Source organism: Metopolophium dirhodum, chromosome 2 (assembly GCF_019925205.1).
Source record: "Metopolophium dirhodum isolate CAU chromosome 2, ASM1992520v1, whole genome shotgun sequence".
Classification (NCBI taxonomy): Eukaryota; Metazoa; Arthropoda; class Insecta; order Hemiptera; family Aphididae; genus Metopolophium; species Metopolophium dirhodum.
The window spans coordinates 23,114,301-23,133,120 of NC_083561.1; the positions used below are offsets into that span (position 1 = coordinate 23,114,301).

At 26.4% G+C, this 18,820-nt stretch overlaps 2 protein-coding genes and 1 pseudogene across 2 annotated transcripts in view; 2 read left to right on the plus strand and 1 right to left on the minus strand.

Annotated features, from left to right (window-relative positions):
- Window positions 1-6,093: 6,093 nt before the first annotated feature.
- On the plus strand, window positions 6,094-13,954 carry LOC132939513 (glutaminyl-peptide cyclotransferase-like). The gene is made up of 6 exons (XM_061006714.1): window positions 6,094-6,446; window positions 10,398-10,529; window positions 10,620-10,886; window positions 13,090-13,245; window positions 13,331-13,541; window positions 13,606-13,954. The coding sequence occupies exons 1-6, from the start codon at window positions 6,363-6,365 to the stop codon at window positions 13,752-13,754; spliced, it is 999 nt and encodes a 332-aa protein (XP_060862697.1). The 5' UTR covers window positions 6,094-6,362; the 3' UTR covers window positions 13,755-13,954.
- Window positions 13,955-15,059: 1,105 nt separating this feature from the next.
- Window positions 15,060-16,016, plus strand: LOC132939494 (uncharacterized; annotated as a pseudogene).
- A 502-nt stretch (window positions 16,017-16,518) lies between these two features.
- Window positions 16,519-18,820, minus strand: part of LOC132939495 (dynein axonemal heavy chain 7-like) — a 30,489-nt gene continuing 28,187 nt past the window's right edge. Inside the window, exons 48-50 of the mRNA XM_061006686.1 lie at window positions 18,554-18,705; window positions 18,332-18,469; window positions 16,519-16,881 (exon numbers count right to left, since the gene is read on the minus strand). Of these exons, the coding sequence (XP_060862669.1) occupies window positions 16,528-16,881; window positions 18,332-18,469; window positions 18,554-18,705 (644 nt within the window). The 3' untranslated portion in view covers window positions 16,519-16,527. The remainder of the gene's footprint in view (window positions 16,882-18,331; window positions 18,470-18,553; window positions 18,706-18,820) is intronic.

Consider the following 18,820-nt stretch of genomic DNA (forward strand, 5'->3'; position numbering starts at 1 on the left):
TCGAAAAAGTTTGCGCCGCCACTGCCTAACCTACATAGGTTTATAGAGTAACTTATAACGTGTCACCATTTGCAATAAATTGAGTAACTTGCCCAACCCTGCTCATGTTGAGCTATTTATAAGCATATGATATTTTCGATTTTTATTAGTTTCTTTTTACTTAATGTCAATCAAAAAATGTTCGCTTGGTTAAAAAACTTAAAAATATAATACAAGGTTCCTCAAGAGTTTTTGTTAGAGGAAATAAAAAAATTAATTCAGCGTGAATCCACAATCATTTTTTATGAGCGTCCGATGTAAGAATTTTGACAAAATTAGTCTAAATCACGACAATTTGCAAATTATTTTGGTAGAAATTCTTAAAAATTTTATTTTATATCAGATTTTAAAATTTAAAGCAAAGTTTCTCACAAGCAGTGGTGTAAATAGTGTTTGAAGTTTGGCAGGGTTGTAGCTCAGGTCTATACTTGATACTCTTAAATTTAAGATGATGCTTATAAATTATAGTAGTGAAATCATTAGTTTTTGGGGGCTAAGCCCCTTTTATTTGAGCCTATGCCCTTAAGTTTGATAACTTATAACAAAAAAAAAATTTCTTCTAAGTCAAATTACATTTTTATTAGAGTGAAGTTCAAACTTTTACAACATAGCGGATATTTATTTGATTTTTCATGGAAAGGTTTTCTTATTTTTTTTTTTTTTTTTTTTTTTTTTTATTAAGAAAACAAAACCCTCGGCAGCAAGGCCATTGGGATATATAATGTATAATAGTGTTACAACATGTTATGTGTTAAAGAGAGAGAAAAAAAAAATACAGAACGATAAAAAATTTTCTTATTTTGTTACTACCGTAGATACTTGATTTAAACCAAATATTTATACTTTATTTTATCATTTTCTATTTTCGTAATATTTTCAAAATATTTTGACACGTTTTGAGCTATTCACAGTCATTTTAAATTTATTGTCTTAGTTTTTTTAGGGTTCCGTACGGTAAAACGGGACCATATTACCACAGATTATATAATCTGTGCTATTACTATAAGGCCGTCACCGGTCACCGGTCTGTATCTCATGAACCATAAAAGTTAGGAAGTTGAAATTTTCACAGATTATGTACTTCTGTTGCCGCTATAACAACAAATACTAAAAATCCTAGAATATATAATATAAGCAGTGTCTCCAACATGTTTATTGCTAATGATGGTACGGAACCCTTCGTGCGCGAGTCCGACTCGCTCTTGGCCTGTTTTTATTTTCTATAAATGTCAATAAAATTGTATTCGAAGGGTCAAAAAGGTTGAAAAATTATTATAAAGCTTCTATCACATTGTTACAAATTACAATAGCAGTTTAAAAGTATTATACATAGGCATGACATTTTTTTAAGCATTTAAAGTTCAAAATTGACAAAATTTATTAGACTTAAAATTTACAAATTATTATGTAGTTAAAAATGTATAGTACCTATAATGTTCAATTTGTATAACTAAGAATTGAAAATGTAAAACAATGTTCCGCGTAAGCACCTACTCGTTCATATTGTACCCAAAATATCTTAAAAAATATATTATAACCGTTTTTATAGACATTTAATGATTTAATTACTTGTAACTAGGGTTCTAAATTTGAAATATTTCAAAATTGAAAATTTCCCTGTTCTTGAAATATTTCAATGAAATTAATATGAAAAATATTTTTTTTTCTTTTAAACGTGTTCGGTTATAGATGATTAGAAACAATAAATTGATAACATACTTAGAATTAAAGAAAAACATATTTTTGTTGATTTATTATTTCATATTTGGTATTTGTATATTCTATATTTTAAAGTGCTGAAAAATATTCCTGGCATTATTTTAAGAATAAAAAAATTTTTTTACATGAGTTTTTAAATATTGTATATCAGCGATCCAAAAGATGGTTTGAAATAAAGTTGAAGTCGATTCCTACAATGAATGAAATAATAGTGTATTTTCAGTAATTTTATTATAAAGTGTACAAAAGTCGTATAATATGAGTGTATACCTAATGTATATGTGGCTGAGTGATTTGAAGGTGCTCTGGGATCATTATTTAATACTTAGATAGTTAGATCATATAGTTTGTTATGCTTATGACTATTATAGATTTGTTAAACTACTTATAAATTATATGTAGGTAAATATGTTACATATTTTCTTTGTTTCATACAATAAGCCAACTTTTAAAAATATTCACTTAGAAGTTGACGACTATAAACTTTTAGGTATAATAAACATTTTATTTTCATGAAATTTTAAAACCCTACTTGTAACTAAATGAAACTAGAGTATAAATAATGGTTGAACGTTGAAAATGATCTGAAATGCATTAAAAAACGCTCGCCAAGTCAGGAATCGGCATGTAAACTTTCTTGATTTTTAATTTTTAGAAATTTACTAACTATTGTATGAAAAATGTCGGTGTGAACAGCCCCACAAAAAATCATTTTCATCTTCATTTAGTGAGATAGATCTCCGAAACCGGAGAGTGGATTTCGTTGTTTGGGTTCTTGTTAGATTCACATTGGTCAGGAGGAGTGCAGTGAAGATTTTCAGAACTTTATCTTTAATAGTTTATTTACTACAGAACATTAAATAAAATTAAAACAAATTTTATTGGGCGTTTTTTATGTTTTTCAGCTTTACAGCTTTGTGGTAAATTAACGATTAGAGATAAAGTTCTGAAAATCTTCAGTGCACTTCTCCTATAGCCTATGTAAATCTAACAAGACCCCAAACAACAAAATCCGTTCTCCTGTTTCGGAAATTTACCTCACTAAATAAAAATCTAGCGAAAAATAACTCTCTTTTTCATCTGTCCAAAATTAAATAATTTTTTAAAAAAAATTTTAATTCCACATTTAGTATCTACTTGATAATCTCTTTTTAATAGGAAATCACGGAAAAAAACCCATGAAAATAAAAACCAAATTTTTATATTTTGCTATATTTTGTCATATTTTATTAGACATAAGTTTTAATTTTCTAATTAAAAATGTTGATCAATAATCCAACTGCCCAGGTGTTCTATCTGTTGAATACACCTACCTATCATCAGTGGCGTATATCGGGGGTGAGCCTAGTGGACTGCAGCCCCCCTCCCCCCCGAAATTATAGTCTTTTTAAATAGAACAAAATATATTTTATTAGGTACTATTTATAAGTTATAATATTTCATAGCCTGTTGAAAAATAACAAATACGAATATATTTATAGAAACTGTTAAATATATAGTAGACAGTTACTAAAAATAGCCTTTAAAATGTTTTTAACATTTTAAAACCTGTTTTCAACCTTTAAAACCTATTTGAAATTATATTATTATTATAACTGTAGACTATAGTGATTAATGTTTGTATTGACAATTTTTTAAAACGTGAAACTTATTTTAAATTATTATTCTTATTATTGTATTGTGACAAATTTTTAAAACGTATTTAAAAATTATAAAATGTTTAATTTTTATAGCTAAGGATTGAAAATTTAAAACAACGATTCTCGTAAATAGTTCATACTGTAACCCAACAATGTGAACAATATATAAATACACAGTTATTTTTTACAGACATTTTAAGTTCAAATTTGGAAGAAACTATACTTATTGTAAAACGAATTTATAATATGAATATAAATGACTATTATTATTATTATTATTATTATTGTAATGAATTATTGAATTGACATAACTTCTTGTAAAAATGTAAAAAAACTAAAAATGTTTAGATTTTTTCTTATATGTTTTCAAACTTACTTTTATATTGACCATTAGTAGCTTAGGTATGTATAATAAAAATTAATATTAAAAATATTTAAAAAATGTTATACAATAATATATGAATAATATATGACATAAATACATAATATAGTAATATACAAAAATTGGTTTTTTCCCGTCTTCCGCCAAAATTGATGAAGAAATACTCTTTAAAGATTGGGTCCAACTTTTTATTTTTTAAGTAATGGGCAATTAACTTTTTTTTACCAAAACCATATATTACGTATCACAATTGGTCGACGCATTTGTTTATGTATCTTCAAAACTTTTCAAAATGTTGACGTCATTTTATTTATTTTACAGCTATTTAATTGTCCTATCAACAAACATACGCAATTAAACCAGAAATGTGCTAATCATTTTTATTAAATTTAAAAAGTAGAAAAAAGTTGGCAAAAATTAGCATTTTTAAAAGGAAATAGTGCATTATTCCAAATAATTTATTATTAACTATGAGTTTTTTGTTTTTTGTATTATTACACTAAAATTTCCCTAATAGTATAAAATTAAACAATTGATAGGTACTCAATTCTAAGAAAACTAAAATTGTGACGATTAACAGGAAGATATTATGAAAACCAAACTTTCAAGGTATTATTCTGTATAATTCAGTAGAATAATACAAAAACCTAGTTATAAATTAAATCCCGTGGAATAATACCCGATTTCACTTAAAAAATGCTAATTTTGCCAACATTTTTCTACTTTCATAGTTTGATAAAAATAATTAGTAAATTTCTGGTTTAATTGCGTATTTTGGTCGATATAGAACAATTAAATAGATGTAAGATAAAAATAAAAAATTACGTCAAAATTTTGAAAAGTTTTGAAGATACATAAACAAATGCATGATACGTATGGTTTTAATAAAAAAAGTTAATTACCCATAACTTAAAAAATAAAAAAATTAGACCCAATCTTTAAAGGGTATTTCTTCATAATTTTTGGTATACTTTCATCTATATATATAATACCTACTAATAATTATTCAAATTATTGAGTAATTGTTTTCTATCAAATCATTATTGTCATGTACAATTTTTAAAACTGAATTAAAATTTAACACCATCCATTACCCACCTATAACCTTACTATACGGCAGAGCCCAGTTGCCAACCATTTTAAATTTTAAATTTTTATAAACCAAGTCGAAAGTTTCATTACTCATCAGTGTGTGGCTTCTTTCCCCACATTATTTAAATTATGTTTTATTTGTTTCCCTCTTATCGCACATATACTCATTATGTCTTAGATATATAGATTGTATACTTTTTTCTATATAAAAATAAAGAAAAAAAAGTTGGGCAAGTAGGTGTCGCTCTGCTGTACAGTAGGTTACAAGTAGGGTCACTATAATGGATGGTGTTAAATTTGAATTCAATAATATAATATCATTATATAACAAAACCAATTCTGAGCGAAAACGGTCAGTCAGCCTATGATATTACTAAGCACGAACTACTGTGTAGTAGTTCGTGTTACTTTCTAAGTATATTTGATGATATTATTGTGAATAAAGTAATTATATTTACCTATTTACGTAGAACCTTGTTTTGAATTTTCAATCCTTAGCTAAAAAAGTTGAACATTTTATACATTTTTAACTACAAAATAATTATTAAATTTTAAATTTGATAAATGTTGTCCAAATTTGAACTTTAAATGCTTATCAAAAAAAAATTGTGCCCATGTATTTTTAATATTTTTCTACTGCTATTGTAATTGCTATTGCGTAAAAATTCACGTTATTCCTTATTTTTTTTTTTGTTTTTCACGGCGCTTTTGAAAATTACTGGAAAAATTTTACTTTTGACCCCCCCCCCCCCCCCCCCCCCCCCAACTAGATTCACTTTCCTATCAGAAAATATACTGTTGAAGAAAATCTAAGTACTTTTACTGTCCTAAAAGGTTCTTAGACGCAAAAAAAAATAAAAAACATACATCATTGTAAAATCAGTACATTCATCGTTCCACTCAGAATCTAAAAAGTGTAAAGGAGATAAGTAGAAAACTCTATAGAGAATAATATTATATTCTCTAGAAACCCAAGCTTTTTGGGAACAAATGTTTCGTGAAACTACTGCAGCTGATATTGATAATTGATCCGATCTTTCGGACTTGGGTGCCACAAATCTATTATTTTATGATCGGTGCACAATTCGCGTTATTTTCCGTAATAGGCGCGTGACGTAATGCGCAGACTTGAACCAAATCCTGATTTTCATCGACCATACCATTTTGTGTTTATTAAGAGGTTATCAGTTATAGGATACTATCATAGTATCATGTGTAATAACAATTTCCTCTTCCGCAATTCAAAAATAATATGTTGAATCTGTTGAGAGGTACCTTATTTACCTACCTCCTATCTAATTTCAAATTAACAATGGTACACCGTACACATCTATTTTATAGCTTATGGTCGCATTCACTCGAACGAAACGTACTGACGAGGAACTACGGACGCTCGTTTTGATGTCGTTTAATATCGGACATCCAGAACGAGTCTGTTGATTTTGTAATTTTTATTAACCTTTAATTAGGTATTCTTTTTTTATTTGAAAATGTCATTTTTAAGATATACTTTCGTAGTTATCCAAATCATTACAATTGTCTTGTCACAGAAAGTCAGTTCTAGAAATAAACAAGTAAGTGATCCAATTTTCCAGTGCGATTATTTTTATTTCATTATTATATTTTGTTATCATGTATAGGTGCTTATTAATATAATAAGTAGATTTGTTTTAATTGTTTTATTAATATTCCTATTATAATATTTTTTTAAACCGTTTAAATAATCTACTTTCTCTTTATCTTTCATGTAGTTATATAGACTATATTCTATTATAATATGTTTGAGCCTCAAGAATTATATGTAGGCAGCATGTACTATTTAAACCATTCAAATAATAATATTTACATTCTTTTTATCTACCATAGAGTATTGACTATTATAATATGTTTGAGCATTAACAATTATAATATGTAGGCAGTACTATTTGAGTTTTAATTATAGGTAGGTACATTAAGTACAGCTGTATCAATAATAACCAATATTGAAAATATATTAATTATTTAGTTGGTACCTATAGGCTATAAGTTGTACATACAACTAAACAGTGTGGTTTTCAGAAAACTTTTTACAATTATAGATAAAATTAGTAGCAACTTTTATTAAATGTATAAATCTATGCATAATTATGAGATTCATTTAATAATAAATTTGGATACAATGAAATATTGAGAAAATATTTAATAGCATACTTATTACTAGAGCCTGGATTTATATGCATTTAAAAAGTGTCAAATATGATGCAAATATGCAAGGGAAAAGTGGCTAAATATGCAATTATATGCCATATGTTATAAATTATAAAATGTGATTTTTTTTTAAAAAAAAAAACACATTTTTACACTAAGGAAAGTAGGTACCTACTAGATATTCTTTCAGAAACAAAATAATATTTAAATAGTTATGGTATTTCAAAACCAAAATGCAATATTTTATAATCTTAATTTTTCATATTTTAGATTGTTAATAAAATAATAAAATCATCCATATATATTATTAGCTATAAAAAAAAAATTTGTAAAATTGAGTTATATTGCCTTATTTGTTGAAGTAACAACATAGTATACCGAAATGCTGATGTATGTGATTTCTTTTTGTTAATATAATATTATCTATACGTGCTCCGATCTCATGAAGTGTTGCAAAAATTACAATATTTTAACAATATTCTTGTAACAGACCTTTCAACGATTTTTTTCTGTTTAAAAATTACTAAAATATATTTATCTTAAATTAAAATAGATAATTTATTAAAAACCCATTAAATATGCATGTTATATGCATTTATGTACCAATATGCAATAATCCTCTAAATATGCTAAATATGCTCGAAAATATGCTATATAAAATTTGGTGTTTAAATTCAGTGTGAGATGAACCGTGGACATTTTAGAACCCCCTGGACATGCATACACTTAGTACAAATAAGCAAATGCATATAATTCCGGGCTCTACTTATCACTTCATAGTTAATTTTGACCATTATTAAATAATACCTATTATAAAGTAGTATTATGTTTTAATTATAAGCTTTAATTATGAATAACTTAACCAATCAAATAAGTTATAGGGTAGGTATAATATTTATTTAATTTATCTAAATATGAATTATTGGATTCATATTTAGTAACACCATTGACCATGAAATAATTTATTTAATTCATTATTTATAACTTAAAACATAAATAATTATAACCAGTAATCGAAAAAAAAGATCTTGTATAAAAACTCCCCTGGTATGTAAATAAAATTTTTTCCACTCTACTTGGGTTTTTTATTTATTTATAAATTGGACTTCCAAATCTTATCTGTAGAAAGTTTATGTTAAATGCAACACACATTAGATTATGAACAGACCGACCTATAAAATGGCATTAGCTAAAGTTGAAAGGTTGATCGCATAATAACAAATGTTGGTAGAAAAATTCTGATTGAACATTTTCTGTCTATGTTAACGGATCATATTCTTAACAAATAGGAGAAAAAAATTGAAAGAGCTTGTACTTAATAAATTTAACTCAAAATATTTGTGAAATTATTACTATTTTTATTTTATCTATTTTTAGTGATCATTTTAGTGTATCAATATTGTAACATAAAATTAATAGAAATTTTTTCAAGTGACTTTTTTTCCATCATCCATTGTAAGTTATTTAGAAATTAACTACCCAGATTATTAACAATTATTCAGATGTTATTATAAATTACCTACAATTTGTTCACTGCATTTAAAAATGTTTTTTAATTTTGAAAACAAACCACCTTTTGAATATAACTAAATTAACCTTTGGATTATCTTATTACTAATATGTTATAAATTAAAAGAATATAATAGTTAATTTATTATGATTTTAATTTTACACGAACATAAAAGAATTAAAAATATTATTTGTTAGTTACGTAATGCCTTTCTAAAAACAAGTATTTTTTGTAAAATAATTTTATGTTTACATTGTGGTTTTTTAGTATTTGTATAATTTATTACATAATTATTATTTATACATTTTTTTACATTAATTCTGTAATTGTAACCTTGCCACCTTTTATTATGCTATTATAATATGTAATATTATACAATAATGTTGATAATGTATGCTGAAATGCTGATTTTATTTGTGATTAGATAACTTACTTAATAGTAGAAATGAATTCAAAATAAACCGATAATACTTCTATTTATATTTCAGTGGGATCGATGCTGTTATAGATTAAATAATTTTAATGTTAGTTACTGTACCAATGTGGCTTATAATTAAATTTGATCATTCCATACCATTTGTAAATATTAATTATTGTTTTTAACATCTCAGTAGTCACTTTGCAATGTTGTCTTAGTTACTTTTAAAAAGTAATTAAGTTACTTTACTCAGTACTTAGGGCTAAGAGATACAAAGTTACTTTACTCGTTACTTAGGGATAAAAATAATAAAATAATATATTATATTACTGGTTTCTCAAATAAAATTGTAATGAAATTACTTTACTTTTCAACATTACCTACATTTATAATAAAAATAATAATCTTTTCAGTATGACTGTGAACAGTCTAAAGTAAACTGCATTACTCTATTATTCTTATGATTTATGCTCAGAGTAATAACTAATTATTAATTATATGATTGATTAACAAATAACAATACAAATTCAAAATATCCAAGATTATATTAATTACATATTTATATTAAAGCATGCATGAATTTAGATTATGATGCGGTGCGATTAATGTATTGATTTTACAATGATGTGTATTTTTTTAAAAAGGGATTGCAAACCCCCTATCTGGAAATTTTTAAATAATAACATTTTCATTAATAAATCATTGTCAGATAAAATGCGTTAACAATTAATTTTTACACCGCCCCTTCTCCCCATAAAAAAAATCTGGATACTCCACTGTCACTAACTAAGTTTAAATTAGAACATCGTTACTTAAAATATGATCTTTCTGCTTTCATTATGTCAAACACTAAATCTGTTATGCTTTTTATTACTGGAAATTATAATAAATCATAATTTAGTAGTACACAAATTATTATAAGGTAAAATGTACGACAGATGTGGCTTGTGTATACTACCCATTTGTTTTATTATTACCTATTTACTATAATAGCTATTATTCACTGCAAACATTTTACAAATGAAAAACAAAATTCAACTAGGTATTACAAAGCTACTTCAATTATTGACACATCAATATAAATGTAAACGTCCCATATAAATTCATTAAAAATTAAAACTTATATGATTATATGATTCTTATTTTAAAAATATAGATTTCTTTTTGAATTTTAAAAGTTACTCAAATTTCCCCTTTTAACTAATGAATACAAAATTAATTATAATCAATTCATCTAGATTATTATATGACTCTAAATTAGTTTCACATAGAACAGATTACTTTTTCTATTTAAATATTTCATAGTGAAATCTATTGTTACTTGCAATTTGGAAGACTTGGTGTATTATTATTAATTAGCATAGTATATTATTAGATCAAATTAATATTGTGATTTTTAAAAAAATTTAGAACACTGCTATTTCTCAAGATACTACTTATAAATTATGTCATATGGGGATTGAACAACATTTTAAACCAATCTTAGATGAAATGTTAATTGAAAGAGTAGTTGGAACAAATAATCACGAATTTATAAAAACGGTAATATTTTAGACAAATTAAAATAATAAATAATCATATTGTATATTGTATGAAATTCAGCTTAAAGTTTTTGATTTTACTAAATTATAGTATATTGCGGAGGAAATGAAGAATAATGGTTGGGCAGTGGAACTAGATGAATTTAAAGCTTCCACACCAAAAGGCGTGTACAATATGACTAACGTTGTGGCTACTCTAAACCCCATGGCTGATCGGTATATAGTTATTGCATGCCATTATGATTCAAAATTAATGGATTTTTATTTTGTCGGCGCTACTGATTCAGCAGTGCCTTGTGCTATGATGTTATACATGGCAGAATCATTAAACCAACGACTTGAAGCCTTTAAAAATACTGTAAGTTAACATACAAATTAAAAATAAAACTATTATAATACATTATTTCAAACTATACTTATCAACAATTATTGATCAACTTTTAAATTAGTACCTATGTGATTTATGCCGAGTTGAATTAACAATCACATTTAATGAATCAATAGTGAGCTGATGGTCTCTTAAACATGATTGTGTGGCCTATAATTGATTCATTAAATTTTATTGAACCATTAAATTAATACATTTTTCATACTACTCGGCATTAGTTTAAAAAATGTTATATATCAAATAAAATTATTATTTCATTTAGATCTTATCTTTGTTATTTATATTCAACTGTAACTAATGTACATGATTGGTTTTAATATAGCATAAATAGTTAACTCTCGTTTATCCGCGGATTGGGGTGACCCTGCAACCGCGAATAATCAAATACTGTGGTTAATCCGTTAAATGACTGGAAAAAAAAGATTATTTGAAACAAAAATCTTTTAAATAATAAAAACTAAAAAAAAAAATCCAACTTTATAACCATGTACAAGAATCACTAAAAAAAAAGAAATAATTTTACTTCCAAAAGTATATTATTATTCTGCAGCTGTGCGCAAAGATTAAAGAAATGATAGAGTTGTAGCACGGCTTGGCACCAAAATCAAAAAATAATTGATTATTTTACTGTTTAGGTTCATTTGGATTAGTTATTCATGTTACTAAATAATATACTTTTGTAAGTCAAATTATTTCTTTCTTTTAAGTAGTTCTTGTGTACCGTATTTTTTTAAGGTTTTTATTTAATATTTTTTATTGGTTAAGTTAAAAAGGAAAAGCATGGGTAGACCTAATAAACACGTTGCTTATATGAGGCAGCAAAAATAAGTTGACATAAATTAAATTAAATAAATTCATTTGAAGAAAAATAGGAAAAGAAATTTGGAGAATAGATTTTTCTTGATTTTTCTGATTTGGATAGCAAATAGCAATACATTATTAAATAGACCATACAACAAGAGGCAGCAATGATAAGGTTACACAGTGTACCTAGCTAATGCATTATAACAGAAATATTCAACTTCTTTGTTATTTAGTATTTAGCATAAAATATTAACTAGATTCGATTTATGTAGGAAGCACCTATGTTTATTAATAGCCTATTGAGTGTCCTACTGTTGAGCAGATGCCTATTTTGTTTATTTCATCAAAAGAAACAAATAGATTTATAAATATATATTGTAAATTAAAACATAGTATTTATTGGGAAATGCTTAGATTGAGAGTTCCATTCTCCATCTCGGGAGGTGTAAAGGTTTTCATAAATTTTCATTAAAGTATATGGGACCACCCTGAAGATGTATCATGTTCATTAAAAAAATGAATGGTCTCAATTGATTTCTAAATGTTTACTGTAAACTAAACCATTGTACTTATCGCAAGTGATTAGCAGTTTGTTGATGAGTTTTGTTCTTTATCTCTAAGTTTTCACCCTGGAGGTTGGCCTAACCTTTTGATTAAAAAAATAATCGTAAAAATAGGTTCAAGAATAATGAAGTTATGAGTGAATATACATACTCTTCCTTTTTTGAAGTTGGTTAATAGTTTGTATTTATAAATTTTAATGATAGTATTGTACAAAAATTATACTATTATTTATGTACGTATATCATATGTAATAATATATGTAATCCCGTGGATAATAGAGAGTTTACTGTTTACTCTTATTTTTTTACAGAGATTGAATTAACGAAAAATAAGTATTTAAATTCAGAAAAGTTAGTCTTTCAAAACTGTTAAAAGCTAATTTAATACAGGAAATAGAAAAAGTTATAAAATGTATGCTACAGGTATTTCTTTCTTAAAAATTCAAGCTAATATATGAGTCATTTTAAATTATAGTATTCTACATACTCATAATTTGCATAAAAATTGTAAAATAATTTTTAAAAAAAACCTACGTATAAACCCAGATATTGTTCTTTGCTTTAATTTGATAATAGTTTGGTCAATTCACTCTAATAATTTAAAATTTTAGTTCTATTGAACACAAATGTTCTATTTTGCGCATGGTTCAGAGATCATGTCATTATAGGAAAGCCCGTGAAGTCTTGTAAAAATAAAAAGTATTACCTTAGCATGTGGTACTTAGGTTTATTCTAGAAATATATTGGATATAATAATGAATTGATATTTTAGTGTAAGTTATAACATATTGTTTAAAATAATTTAGCCTTTAAGCTTGATGATGGTATTTTTCGATGGGGAAGAAGCTTTTGAGGAATGGTCAGATTCAGATTCTCTTTACGGTTCCCGACATTTAGCTTCAAAGATGGAAAATACCAAATTTCTACATAATGGTCGACAATTAAATCAATTATATAGAATTGTAAGTTTTGCATTGTTTTCCTAACTTTATTAATCACCAAGTAACTAAACATTTTATTACTCTAATATTATTATTTTTTTTTCAGGAATTTTTAATGCTATTAGATTTGTTGGGCACAAAAAATCCAAAATTCTATAACTATTTTTTAGAAACTGCTGACCTTTATCGATCTTTGATAAAATCTGAAACAATCTTAAACAAAACCGGTTGTCTGATTGAACATACTGATACCTATTTCCGTCCAATGTCTGCGTTTGTTAAAATTGATGATGATCATATTCCATTTTATCAAAGAGGTAAATAATAAAATTAATATACATCTCTAAACTTGTATGTTATAATCAGATATTTGTTTTGTAGGAATTGAAGTAGTCCATATGATTCCAAATCCATTTCCAAAAGTTTGGCATAAGAAAAGTGATAATAAAGATGCATTGCACATGCCAACAATACTGAACTTAATAAAAATTGTTCAAGTATTTATAGTTAGTTATTTGGAAACACAGTGAAAAATCTTATTTTCTTTCTTCCTAGTATCTCATTTATAAATTAAAAAGAAAATTTAGCTAAGCTAAAATTAAGATTTTTTTTTATATTTTTTTAATGTTGATTTTGTTTTTACTGATTCCAAATTATACATTCACAATACATTTATTTATTATATATTATATATACTTATCTGTATGATTGTTGGAAATTAAAATATTATAAAACCTTTTTTTTTTTTATGCCTTGCCAATCTCTTTTTAAATTACAAATACTTGAATATTATATTAATTTTTAATTTGGTGTAATTTAGACATTTCTTGGATGCATTGCTGTAGCCACATATTGTTAGAGATTACTCTGATGGTTGTTTTAGCGTCAAGTAAAATTAACTTGGTTAGAATAAGAGCCTTTGAGGATGTAGTTGTTGTCGATGATTCTAAATGTACTTAGTGAGCTGCTGAGGATGACTGCTTTGTGTATGAGTATTTTTTTATAGGGTCTAGGGCATAATAAACTTATATAAATCCTTCAGCTATGCAGGAAGAACTACAATTTGGTAGTCTCAGACTCTCTGCATGGTTTCGTGGTCGTAGAATACTACAGCTACTCGAACACGGTTATCCATTTTTATTTGTCGGTGTATATTTTAGTGAAATCGGGAAGTTCGAATATGATTGATTGAAGTTGTTTATATATTATGGTGTTTTTCTTAGGGAGTTAACTAATTGCTCTGTTGAGGTTAGATGTTTGATATCCAGCAAGGCCAGACTGGTTTCGTTTCTTATAACATGTAGGTAAGAATACAAAATATTTTCTAGTACTTTTTTGATTTGCTTCATTACTTTGAGGTTATTTTGGGTTCATTTTTTGGTTAGTTTAGGTTGATGTTAAGTGAGTGCTACACTTGCAATATTAAGAATACTGGAATTCAGGCTGGAGTGGAATGCTCAGATGGTCAGTCTGACTCTGGCCGTTATGAACGGTAAAAAGAATTTTTAAAGCCGATGCTTTGGCATTTGTGAATAGAAATTAATTATATTCGATCTTTGATAAAATAAGGGCTGCTTTAAAACTATTATTAGTAATTTATCAGTCATAATATCATCTATAATTACTATGCATATTTTTATTTTATTTTATAAAGAAGGATACTATTATGGGTAAAATAACTTTGTAATAATAATAGTTACTATATTATTAACTATTTAGTTACTTGAAATTTTAATATTATTATATACATACATTTTTTTTTGAAGTAGGAAACTACTCTGATGTACAGTAGGTGTCATTGAGTAGGTCACTGTAATGGATGTGCTAAATTTGAATTGAATGATAAATCATTGTATATGTTACGGTAAATGATGTTATGTCGGAAATTAACGTTATTCGCCGGTTATTAACGTTATTTACCTACGAATGAGGGAATTATCGTTAATTTTTAGTTAATAACGTTAATAACCGTATGATTTGGGAAATGTTTATTTGATTATAAATTAATGTTCAACGAGCAATGATAAGGTGATCGCCAAACTAATTGTGGTATTAATTGGGTAAACCAATATAACTTTATTGGCCACAGATAATGTGGACTTAACAGTATACAATTACTATATATATTATAATATCGGTGGAGGTTATATTTGAAAATATCATACCTAACAAAAATTTATATTGATTATAACTTCAGTATATGTACAACTGTCGTCGTATTTACCACTTATTTAAAAACAAGGAGAAAAAATGATGAAACTTTCGAAAGAAAAGTTTGCTCAACTTGAAATAGACACAACTGTACAGTGTACATGGAACTGTGGCGGACGTTGACAGAGCTCGTGGTTCTCCACGAAATATACTAGCAGTTGTCACCCAACTTGAACACGACTTATACAAACTCTGTAAGTTAATTCTTAATGAAAAAATATGTTATTAAAATTATTAATTTTTTTATTATTTTATAGGTACTGAACATGGTTTTCTTAAATACAATTACACACGCCAAGAAATAGCTGCTTGCGAAGAAAATCTATTAGATATGGACAATGTGATAAAATTAGCAGATGGTAGACAGTTGACACTGAGGGAAGCAGCTAGTAATAGTTCGGTTGCGGGCCCTCAAGGGTACCAGCGTTGCCATTGCAAAACTGGTTGCAATAATAAGCATTATGCCTGCCGTGGGGCTGAAATATTATGCAATAGTAAATATCATGGGAGTACAGCTTGTAAAAATAAATACAAAATAATATTGCATTTTTTCTATTTTTAAAAATCATCATTTTTCAAATTGTAGTATTTGAGATTCATCGCGTACATATATCTGATCTATAACAACAATTACCTTTGTATTTGGTCATTAACGTGATTATCCGGTTTACAACGATAATTATCTGTGTATTTGGTAAATAACGTTAATAACCGGCGAATAACGTTAATTTCCATTTAACATAATTTACCGTAACATATATAATTAAAAACAATTCTGGGATAAGACAGTCTAATTTTTTTGTGAGCAAGGTTACCCAACATTTATTTTAATTGTAATATTACAATAATAATTATTTATGTTAGTATTATTTTTTTGGTAATTCATGGTTATTTTGAAAAATACTTAGGATTTTTTTATTTTTGACCCTTCATAGTACAAACTAGATACAATTTGCTATAACATCTTCAAAGTAAAAAATCAAAAAAATTTTTCTACAGTAAAAAGTGTAGACAAAAAAATAAAATAAAAACATATCATTGCTTCACTCAAAATCTAAAATGTATAACAAATTATATCAATAAATTACGGATTTATTGCGATAGTTGACATAATAGAGCAACGCCTCTCATTATCCAGTGTTCTGGCTGTTTAATTGTTGGTATCCATAAAGCAATAACAAAGTTAGTTGAATGCCCTGTAGTAGATAATGTACCTTTTCTTTCAGCTGTTTTGTACATTGGACACAAATAAACAGAGTTGAATTTCAAATCTTCTTTTTTTATTGGTACCATGTGAATTATTGGCATTTTGGAGTATAGTTGTTTTGTCTTACACTCTTTAAGACTTGATTTTTTATTACTCCACCTCGCTCCATCCAAAAATAGTCCATAAACATAAACACCATTTTCAGGTGCTGAACTTACTGTCATTTTTCTGTCCATGATCTAGAAACATAGTTTTAAGTATACAATCAAATTTTAAAAATAATATTACCAGTAGATAATTAAAAAGTCAAAAAGGAATCAAAACGCTACACTCCATTGTTGCACAGTATATTCATTTTATATTTATTTGTTTCTAATATATATTAATTATATATATACACAGAAAATATGGAAGAGTAGTAATATGGTACAGATAATATAATGAGTATACTAATTTAAAAGTTATTATATAGCTTATGAATTAGTATACTCATTATATTATCTGTACCATATTACTACTCTTCCATATTTTTTTTTGTGGATTCATAAGCTATTTAATAACTTTTAAATTTGAATACCTCTGCTATTATTCATTAATCAGCTGCATCTAATTTATTAGAAACACATCTTTCCCAACTCACAAGTATTATAGAGATCAGCTACTATAAACCTAGTTTACTGTACTACAAATTTAAACAAATTTATACCAACATTATACATTTTTATTATTTACTATGCTAATAACTGCCTAGCTTGCATTTAGCATGAGTTTCAAAGCAATTTTTAACCTGTGGCCGATGGTTGGCAATGAAAGCCAGCAAAAACTGATTTAATTAATTGGTATAGTTTGACTGAATCGGACAAAAATCAATTGACGACTTGATTATTCTTATTTAAGTATATGCATCTGTTGAATTATTTATGACAAATTTTACCCTAATGCTTATCACTTACAGGGATGAGCTGTATCTTAAATGCATTATTTATACCTAGATACTTTCTTTGGTGCATCTTGTATCTTTTTTTATATTTTTGTTAGGTTAAGATATTAGAAAGTTCATGCAAATGAAGTGTCCTACATTTTTTTTAACAAAATAACAAAACAAAAAACTAATAATTTAAGTAACCAAATAAGTTTTTAAATTTGCCAAATATTATTTCTATAACTGATTGATGGAATCACAAAGTTAACTGTAAAACAAGTTGGTACCTATAAAAACAAAAGACTGCACTTTTTATAGAACAAATTATTTCTGAATAAACGAGTGTATAACTAAAAACAATATTTACTAAGTTAAATAAATAATATTGAAGTTTTTTTTAGCATTTAAACAAATTTTAAAACATTTCAACAAATTAGGTACTTACCTACTTATTGGAAATAATGTATCTTATATCTTAAGGTAAGCATTGATGTGTCTAGTATGTACCTTTCTAGATAATTTTTGTCAAGTATCTCGCCCCTTTCTTTTCTATTATACCCATTACCTTTTTGATATTATTTTAAAATGATTAGGCCGCGGTGGGTACTACCACCACAGTTTATAATACACTATTACCAAGTTCAGATTCTAAGCTTGTAAGGGAGCTATTGCCTATTGGTCTTATAACTAGGTTTATGTTTCATTCATATTTTGTTATTGTGTTCTGTCCTAAAATATGCTTGTAAATTTAAAAGCTTGCTGATTACCTTATAGTCAAAGGTCAACAAATCTATAGGTATTTGAAACTTTCTTGCAAAATTTTGTTGGGATCCTGTTAAAAATGCTTGTGTAAAATAGAAGCCAGAAATCCAAAATGAATTTGGAGTACCATGAATGTACCATTTCTAAAAAACAAAAAATGGATTTTCATTCAAAGTGATAAATGATCATTAGGTAATAATCATTGAGTAAATATTAAATTTACTTGCCTGTAAAAAAGCCATTCGCTGCAAGAAATCTTTAATATAACTTCCCAATGGTTTTAGCGATGGATATGAACTGTTAGCCCAGACCACTGGAATTTTGCTTACTAAGATACTGTGATAAACTTCTTCTAATTCGTTAGACATTAAAATTAATCCTAGACGTAAAATAATAATAAAGTTTCATACTTAATCAAAACTAAAAATTTGTATTGTATAAATATTAAAGCTAGGCACAATATTGATTCTTGATATTATTTTACTTTAAATAGT

Excerpts from the sequence above, each read along its gene's own strand:
- LOC132939513 (XM_061006714.1), top strand. The coding sequence starts at position 6,363 with ATGTCATTTTTAAGATATACTTTCGTAGTTATCCAAATCATTACAATT. Across the intron at positions 10,887-13,089 it reads TTGAAGCCTTTAAAAATACT|CCTTTAAGCTTGATGATGGT; the intron begins GTAAGTTAACAT and ends AAAATAATTTAG. Across the intron at positions 13,542-13,605 it reads TATTCCATTTTATCAAAGAG|GAATTGAAGTAGTCCATATG; the intron begins GTAAATAATAAA and ends TTTGTTTTGTAG.